Below are 9545 nucleotides of genomic sequence, written 5' to 3' on the forward strand. Positions count from 1 at the left end.
ACACAATCTGACCTAGACACACAATCACAGTCATGTACACCCTCCAGTAGCTCTTGCTCACACACCACACATACTCAGAGTTTTAAAATCATATCCAACCTCACACACAAGCTTAACCCCCCAACCCCACCCTATCCTCAGCCACACAAATCATGCCCACAACCGCATGTAAGATGTACACTCACTGCATTGCCTGTGGCCACGACACAGTCTCATGGCTGCTCCAGCACGTTCTCCTTCCCCTGCGACCTCCTCCCCTAGGGTCCCCTGGAGCCGGCGGCTGCCCGAAGGGGCGGAGCTGTCCTCTCAGATATAAGTCTCCGGAGCCAGCAGCTGCGGCTCCCAAGACCTCCGGAAGGCCATGGTCTCCCCACAGATGCCCCAGCTCCTCTCCCCGACGGTGATCCTGGCGCTCTTTTTCCTTCCCCAGGTCGGAGCCCAAGTGGAAAGGGTGGATGGGAGGGTGTGCAACCCGGGAGTCTTGGGGAGGGGGCGCGGGGCGGGTGAGATGTCTGGGTCCCCGCAGTCCCCTCACCCTGTACCCCTTTCCGCCCCAGACACGGCCGGCCGGCGTCTTCGAGCTGCAGATCCACTCTTTCGGGCCAGGACCAGGCCCGGGCGCCCCGCGATCCCCCTGCAAGGCCGGGGACACCTGCCGCCTCTTCTTCAGGGTCTGCCTGAAGCCAGGGATCTCCGAGGAGGCCGCCGAGTCTCCGTGCACCCTGGGCGCGGCGCTGAGTGCGCGCGGACCGGTCTATACTGCGCAGCCCGGAGCGCCAGCGCCTGACTTGCCCCTGCCAGACGGCCTCATGCGCGTGCCCTTCCGGGACGCCTGGCCGGTGAGACCCAGCCCCGGGGCACGCCCGTACTGGGGGCCTTACCCAAACCTCGACTGCCATCTGCCCTCCAACTTCAAAGACCCTGCCCCCTGGGGACCCCAAATTCCCAGTAACTCCATCATCTGGAATCTCACATTCTCAGACCCATAAACCCTACCCATAAACCCAAATTTTCTGATTCCGAATTTCCCTCTAGGGATCCCAGATCACAGCCTTGCATGCCTGGAACCCTGAATTCCCAGAACTCCAAACTCACCCTCTAGAAATCCTCAGTTCACAGGACCCTACCCCTGTTCCTTGGGGATCCTTAAACACTGGTATCCTCATCTTTGTCCCCAAATTTCCTTGCACCTAGGGAGACTTTCACACTCTGTCTTGGGGAGCCCCAATATCCTCTCACCTTATCTCTTCTCAGACCTTGCAGTTGGGGCCTGTATCCATGACTTTTTCACCTCCAAAATCCTATTTCCCATCCCACAACCCCAAAAGCATAAAGGTGAAGAGAATTGTTTTTGAATTCTAGACACTTATGCTTTTGGGCAAGTGACTTTCCCTTTTCTAGCCTCAGTATCCTCATCTGTAAAATGGGATCATCATGGTACATTATAGTGGTCCCTTTTGAGAGATTCAACCAGGTATCTTGAGTATAGTGCTTACCACATAGTAAGTGCTCAATAACGAAAGCCAAAACAGTCATTCCTTGCCTGGGCCAGCCTCTGGGAATTGTCCCTTGCCTGTCTGGCCCCTGGAATGGTCGTCACTCTTTACCTCTTAAAATCTGGCCTTCATTGAGTACCTACCTGCCCTGACCACTGTCTTCATTCTTCTCTCTCCACCTTCCTCCACCCAACCAGGGCACCTTCTCTCTCATCATTGAAACCTGGAGAGAGGAGTTAGGAGAACAGATTGGAGGTGAGTATCTTCAATTCTGGGACTTCAGTGTAGAGTGTGGGAGATCCAGGGAGTTGGGGCCCGATGTGAGGTCCAGGAGGGTGACATGGGGCTGTCTGTAGGGTGGGGCATTCATGGGATTGCTGGACCCATGATGTCATCACAGCTCCCGGAGTGTGGTGCTGGGTGTTGACAACCCCAGGGCTCTTGGCATGTCGACACAGAAATGTCCTGATACCAGGCAAAGCGGGGTGGGGGCAGGGAGAGGCGGGAAGAAGCTCTCTTACTATCTTGGAGTCGAAGCAGCAGCGTTTCACAGCCCTGCCCTGTCATCATCTGATTTTGAGAACCCAGGGTACAATATGAGTTACTTTCTGGTTCTTGTAGGCAAAGCTCTGTCACCTTGTCCATATAGAGGGCCTCAGGACCCCTTTGGGATGTTGCAGTTTCACCAGAGAGGTTTCAAGGAGGGATATGGGATGATCTTAACCTTAATTCGAGGGAGACTTTGATGCTATATAAGGCCCAGAGGAAGGGTTCTGTCACCATTTTGATATAGGAAAAGCCTGAGGCACAATTTGGGGGTGTTTTTGACCTCACTTCAAAGACCTGTCATTGCCCCTTGGCCATATTAGGGATATTATATGTCCCAGGATGTTAGGGGTCTCATAACTACTTTAATATACAAAAATTCTGGGGCAAAATATAGGGCCACTTCGGCTTCTCTGGGAGAACTGTTATCATCATGATGGTCATAGGGTTCGCGTCATCGAAGATCCCAGGGCGCATCAGGGGAGTTTGCAGCCTTGCTAATAACTGCCATTCTCAGGACTCAAAAGGGGTGTTTTGGCTTCGTTAAGATGGGAAAGGAGAGTGCAAGCCTGCGCGCTCCGTCTCCATCCCAAGACCGAGGCGGGCCGCAGCCTAGCACATCTCCCTTCTCACCGCAGGGCCCGCTTGGAGCCTGCTGGCGCGCGTAGCGGGCCGGCGTCGCCTGGCGGCCGGGGGCCCGTGGGCCCGGGACGTGCAGCGCGCAGGCGTCTGGGAGCTGCGCTTCTCCTACCGCGCGCGCTGCGAGCCGCCGGCCGTTGGGGCCGCATGCGCGCGCCTCTGCCGCTCGCGCGGCTCCCCCTCACGGTGTGGCCCGGAACTGCGCCCCTGCCCACAGATTGAGGACAAATGCGAGGCACCGCGTGAGTCCTGCGTTCAAACCCACCCCATCCCGTCACGGCCCCTCCGGCTCCTTTCACAACCTAGTTACCCTCTTCAGGGCACTGGGGACCTGAGAACCCCTCGCCAGCTTCATTCATGGTCTTCAGCCCGCTCCCATGATCCAGCTACCACTCTCTGGGAAACTAAGGACCCTAGACTTCTCTCCAGCCCTGTCTGGGCACTCCAGCCCCCTTCCCTCTTCCCAGCACACTTGTCTCCCCAAATAAGGGCCGCACACCCATTTCCCATCCTTGTACCCCCAGTTCCTCCCCTAATCCATACCCACACCCCTTTCCAGATGCTCGGACCCCAAAGCTCTTCTAATTCTGGGGCCCTCCCTACCCCCACTCAGGAGCTTTGGAAGCTCCTCCCATTCCCCCCAGGGGTTCCACCATCCTCCCTCCCTGTGGTTGCACTCTAGACCCCACTGCGTTCTAAAGCTTGGGATCCCCCAACCCACCCTAGATATCCCAATGTCTGAGCCCCACTGAAGCCCCTAGGACCCCCAGGCTTATCCAGATTCTCCCAGACCTCCCCTAATCCAAGGCCCTCCCACTTCTCCTGAAAGGCCAAGCGTCCCTCCTCAATCCTCTTCCTTCATTCTCCTCTCTCCAAGCTCAGACCTGGGAGCCCCCACTCCATTCTCCTTCCAAGAGCACAGACTCTGGAACTCACTGGTCTGGGTTCAGATCCTAGCTGTGCCACTTCCTAGCTGGGTAAATCACCCTGCCTCTCAGGGCCTCAGTTTCCCTGTCTGTAAACTGGGTGTTGCAAGACCATCTAGCCCATTGGGTTGACAGTCACAAAGATGAAACAAGTGATGCACGGAAAGTGCTCAGAAATTTCTCTGATTTCCTATCCTCCCTTCATCAATATTCCTCTTCCCTCTGCCTCTCCTTCCCCCATAGCAGCATGTCGAGCAGGCTGCAGCCCAGAGCACGGCTTCTGTGAGCAGCCCGATGAATGTCGATGCCTGGAGGGCTGGACTGGGCCCCTCTGCACAATCCCTGTCTCCACCAGCAGCTGCCTCAGCCCCAGGGGCCCATCCTCTGCCACCACTGGATGCCTCGTACCCGGGCCTGGGCCCTGTGATGGGAATCCGTGTGCCAACGGAGGCAGCTGTAGTGTCAGTATCACCACCACCCCCGCCCCCCTCCCCCCCGATCCTGGGTAATACTTTTCCCAGGGAGTCCCCTGTCTGGGACGCCATGAGACAACAGCCTGGTGGGGGAGGGGGGGCTGGGGAAGCTATCAGGGAGGGCTTCCTGGAGGTGTCCAGTCTGCATCTGGGGCCTTGAAGTAGGATGACGTGTTGGGGAGAGCAGCCCCCGTGGGTGGCACCTAAAGGTGTGGATGTGGGAATGATGAGGGATCCTATCGGGCCACAAACTGCCCCGCCTATGGGGTAGAGAACAAGTCAGAGCTCAAGGTAGGGGTGGTGGGGCCGAGTGGGTTGAGGATTAGGGAAGGGCGGGCATCAGAGAAGGCTTGCTGAAGATGGACCCGGGCTGGGGCTTCTGAAGTAAGCCCCATTTGGCAGACAGGAGGTGACTGGAGAAGCTAGACCGGACGAGTGGCCTGGGGGAAGCGAAGGTGTGGTGGTGGGAGTGAGCCTGGGATGAAGCAGAGCCTGGTGTGGGCCACCTGGACACTGCCACCACGGGACAGTGAGAAACACTCAGCGTTCAAGTTAGGGGGAGGGCCTGAGAAGGGGAGATCCAGGGAAGGCCCCATGGAGGAGGTGGGCTTAGAGCTAGGACCTGGAATTAGGCCTGGGCCATGCGGACAGCATCGGGGAGGGCAGACAGGGCGGGCAGCATTTGGCAGCAAAGGTGTAGAGGTGGGAACGGGATCTCTCTGGGCTTCCAGAGCGTCCCCTCTGTGGGGTTGGATGGGCAGACCCAGAAACGTGGAACAGAGAGGTTGTCTTGGCCTCAGGGACTTCCTCGGTGAGGCCGCTACACCCTAGGAGGTGGGACTAGACCAGGAGCAGCCCCCCAATGGTCAAGACTGAGGAAGGGGGGACTCCCCTGGCAGTCCAGTGGTTAAGACTCCGTGCTTTCACTGCAGGAGGCACGGGTTCAATCCCTGATCAGGGAACTAAGATCCCTCATGCTGCACCCAGCGGCCAAAAAAAAAAAAAAAATACTAAGGAGAGAGATGGGATTTCTAAGGAGATGCTGATCCAAAGTCCTCTTGCCTGTGCCCAGGAGACCCCGGGGTCCTTCGAATGCACCTGTCCCCGTGGGTTCTACGGGTTGCGGTGTGAGGTGAGCGGGGTGACATGTGCGGATGGACCTTGCTTCAACGGCGGCTTGTGTGTGGGAGGTGCAGACCCCGACTCTGCCTACATCTGCCGTTGCCCGCCCGGTTTCCAAGGCTCCAATTGTGAGAAGAGGGTGGACCGGTGCAGCCTGCAGCCATGCCGGAATGGTGAGGTGGGGAGGACAGAGTGGTGGGGGAGGGGAGTGGGGGGTCCCTGCATGGTCAGTGGGCAAGAGCAGGGCTTGGCTCACACAGTCCCGGGTGGGGATCCTGACTTTGTCTCCTCTCGGCCTGTGGCTGGGCTCCCCTCTGCCCAGCCTCAGTTTGCTCTTCTGTAAGACGGGCGAGGTGACATTCCTATCTCATAACTATCTGTTGAGCATCTACTGTGTGCCAGGCCCTGTTCCCGGGATACAGTAGGGAATGAGATGAAAACCCCCACCCTCGTAGAGCTGATGGAGCAGAGAGACAATAAAGAAGATCAATGAGTAAATATAGGAGGTTTTGTGGTGATAAAAACTAAGAAGAGGGAATCCCCTGGTGGTTAGGGCTCTGAGCTTCCACTGCAGGGGGCATGGGGTTCAATCCCTGGTCGGGGAGCTAAGATCCCAAAAGCCGTGAGGTGCCGCCAAAAATAAAATAAGACAAAACAAAAAAATGAAAAATAAAAAGAAAGCCAGAAGGGGGATGAGAAGTAGTGTGTATGGGGTGGCAGGTTAACATTTTAGCTAGAGTGGGTAAGGAAGACCATGCTGCAGGTAGGGAGGTAGCCATGTGGGGATCTGAGGGAAGAGTATGTTCCAGGCAGAGGGATGAACAAGTGCAAAGACCCTGAGGTAGGAATATGCCTGGTGTGTTCAGCATCGCAGGGAAGCCAGTGTGGTTGGGCCAGAGGGAGTGAGGGTAGGCTGGTGAGAGATGAGGTCAGGGAGGTGACTGGGACAGATCCTGTAGGGCTTCATGGGTTATGGGGAGGATTCGGATGTTACCCTGAGATGGAGCCAGAGGAGGGTTCTGAATAGTGGGGAGACCTGATTTGACATAGGTATTAAAATAGTAAATGAGACCATGAATATGAAGGGCTCAGCGCCCTCTTCTTTTAATACTAATTCTCTCGAAAACGCTCACTGAGTGTTCACTCTGGGCTGAGTGGTAGTGGGAACACAGCAGCGGTACATAGGGGTAGCAGTCCAGAGGGGAAGACAGAGTCGTCCTTAGGGCCCACAGTGGCCAGGGTGTGATGGCAGAGCGCAGGGTTGGGATGGAGGAAGAATCGGACGGCTATCTGGAGGAGGGGACACCTGAGCACAGACCTGGAGGATGAGCTCGAGAAGAGAACAGGTGAAGAGAATGAGAGAAAAGGAGGAAGGGAAAAGGGAGAAGAAGGCACGGCCAAAGGCCAGGTGGTTCAAACCCGTCGTTCCAGAACTGTTGAAACTATTTCAGTACGGTTAAAGCCGAGAGAAAAAGAGACAGAGACCCAGAGAACCAAAGAGGTGTGAGGCCGAGTTAATCCAAGACTTCACCAGGGGGAAAAGAGGCGGGCCGGTTTTCCAGGCAAACTCCCAGAGGCTGGCCCTAGAGTTAGACGGTGGAGGGGGGCCCAGAGAAAAGATGAGGGCGGGGATCACCGAGCTGAGAAGAAATCGCGGGCGGGCTTGGGGCGGCGGGCTTGGGGACTCCCCCAATCGGGCCGCGCCCCTGACACCCCCTTCCCCACAGGCGGGCTCTGCCTGGATCTGGGCCGCGCCCTGCGCTGCCGCTGCCGCGCGGGCTTCGCGGGGCCACGCTGCGAGCACGACCTGGATGACTGCACCAGCCGCGCCTGCGCCAACGGCGGCACCTGCCTGGAGGGCGGTGGCGCGCGCCGCTGCTCCTGCGCGCTGGGCTTCGGCGGCCGCGACTGCCGCGAGCGCGCCGACCCCTGCGCCGCGCGCCCCTGCGCCCACGGCGGGCGCTGCTACGCGCACTTCTCCGGCCTCGTCTGCGCCTGCGCGCCCGGCTACATGGGCGCGCGGTGCGAGTTCCCGGTTCACCCTGACGGCGCAGGCGCGTTGCCCGTGGCCCCGCCGGGTCTGAGGCCCGGGGACCCTCAGCGTTTCCTTTTGCCACCGGCTTTGGGACTGCTGGTGGCCGCGGGCTTGGCCGGCTCTGCGCTCTTGCTGGTCCACGTGCGACGCCGTGGCCCTGGCCGGGATACTGGGTCTCGCCTGCTGGCGGGGACCCCGGAGCCGTCGGTCCACGCGCTCCCTGATGCACTCAACAACATGAGGACGCGGGAAGGTGCCGGGGATGGCCCGAGGTGAGCGGCTTGGCCGCAGACGTAAGCCTTGTCCCTCTCGTCTGCTTGCATCAATCTCCGTAATGCAATTGGCCTGATTCCTTGATGGGCCTTCCTTGATTGGTCCCTTTCTCTTATCCCAGCTCCAACCTTTTTCTGGTTGGGTCGTTTCACAATTCCTCTGGTTGGCTTTGGGTTCCCTTCCTTGGTGGGTGGGAAAACAAGATATGAGAACTTAAAGTGTCTGGATCTTACTCTTTTCCTCCCGCAGCCCGTCCTCAGACTGGAATCGCCCTGAAGATGGAGACGCTCGTTCGGTTTACGTCATATCTGCTCCTTGTATCTACGCTCGGGAGGTAGTTACCCACCTTTCCCCACCCTGCGCACGTTGGGCATGCTGGGCAGAGGCAGCTCCTGCTTTTCCTGTAGCTCTCCTTTATCTGTAAAATGAAGAGGGTAGTGTCTCTGGAAGGTCCTCTGCCCATTTTTCAGTTTTGACTTAATTTAGTTCTATCTTGCATGCCTTTTGCTATCGTTTTGAGCCACTTGGCATGTTCTCTTTGGATGACCTTTGGGCCTCAAGAGGTCACAGTGGGGAGCCTCAGCCAGAGCTTCTCCACTGATTTCTACTCACTGGGGAGAGGGAGGGGAGGTGGAGGGGCAGACCTTTCTAATGCTTCCTACTTACTCTGTTTCTAGGCCTGAGCTGCCCCTTCTCCATCAGCACCTGGGGACAGAACCTGGATATTTTTGTATTCTCTGCTTCAGACACTTAGGAGTTCAAGCTGGAAGGGGTGATGGGGAGGATTTTACCATTGGAAGTTGTACATAATGGTTATTTATATCCTATCTCTTTTTCTCTCCCCATCTCTCCAGAGACATCTATAAAGGCTCTTAGTTTGATCAGCTTTGACTCATCAAGTTGAGTGCTTTGTATGTGGTTTTGGGGCTGAGGGGAGAGATTTTGTCTCCTGAGAAGAATAATAGACAGGACTCTACTGCAGGGCTCAGAAACAACTCAAAGTAGTTTAAATAAACAAGAGAATTTATTAGTTTATAAAAGTGAAAATCCTATGGCAGGTGTAGCTTTAGCAGGGCTGGATTCAGGGGCTCAGTGTTTTCCTCCAGTTGTCTCTAGGATGACTTCTTCATATGTAGACAGGCTTTCATTGGCCCTGGCTTGTCACATGGCCTTGCTCAAACTAGGGGCCAGGCAAATTGGCTTATTTTGATTGGCCAGGCTTGGCCATCTGTCTAGTGCGTGGCAGGGATTAAGGTCAGCCTGTTCAAACCACATGGAATATGTGGGCAAAGGAGTGTCCCTTTCTGTATCAAAAATCAGCATTTGTTACTAGATATAAGTACTGTACCTGGCAGGCAAATGGACAGAACCAGTCAGAGCAGAAAGAAACTATTTTACAGAGGAATGGGAGGCTCAGAGAGTGAAGTAACTGCTGCAGCTCCTTCCTGATGAGATGGAACAAATCTAGGTAATATCTAGCAGAGAGAGGGAACCTTCCTAAATTTGGGGACTATCCTAAGACAGTTCATTGCACATCTAATACTACTTCTACCACTGAAAATATAAAAAGCCTGCATCAGCCAATTTCTGCCAATCCTCCTTCCCCATATTTTCTAGTGGGGAGTAGGCTGGGACAGTGCCCAAGCACTTTTGGAAATGAGCAAAATCATAGGAACTGAAGATGAGAGAACAGAGAAAAGTAACAAATGGAATATAGCAACAAATGAACAAATGAAGGAGTCCTTTTATTAAAACATTAGCCAAGGATCCACATGTTCTTTTAATTCAGTCAACGATACCATATATTGAATAAATACTTACACATACGAATTCTCCTTTCAAGTTTCACTATATTGAATTTCTGTGTCATGAGAATTAACTGTACCATTAAGGAATATGGACATTGAAACAAAGGCCTACTATCAAATGATATTTAAATTGAGATTAATGGCAGACATCAACACCAGCCCATTGTTCCTTCAAAGACAACGCGATATTCAGAGGCTGAGTCTTTGCTGCCTTGAACAAATTATAC

General features: G+C 55.3%; 1 protein-coding gene across 1 annotated transcript; it reads left to right on the forward strand.

The window, feature by feature from the left end:
* Nucleotides 1–361: 361 nt before the first annotated feature.
* DLL3 (delta like canonical Notch ligand 3) lies at nucleotides 362–8394 on the forward strand (the record flags this gene model as incomplete). The annotated part of the gene is made up of 9 exons (XM_081216345.1): nucleotides 362–430; nucleotides 558–839; nucleotides 1694–1751; nucleotides 2681–2923; nucleotides 3851–4068; nucleotides 5153–5375; nucleotides 6930–7509; nucleotides 7760–7844; nucleotides 8188–8394. The coding sequence occupies 9 exons, from the start codon at nucleotides 362–364 to the stop codon at nucleotides 8191–8193; spliced, it is 1764 nt and encodes a 587-aa protein (XP_081072471.1). The 3' UTR covers nucleotides 8194–8394.
* Between the last annotated feature and the right edge of the window lie 1151 nt (nucleotides 8395–9545).

Source organism: Mesoplodon bidens (genome assembly GCF_964165515.1).
Source record: "Mesoplodon bidens genome assembly, chromosome: 18".
Lineage (NCBI taxonomy): Eukaryota > Metazoa > Chordata > Mammalia > Artiodactyla > Ziphiidae > Mesoplodon > Mesoplodon bidens.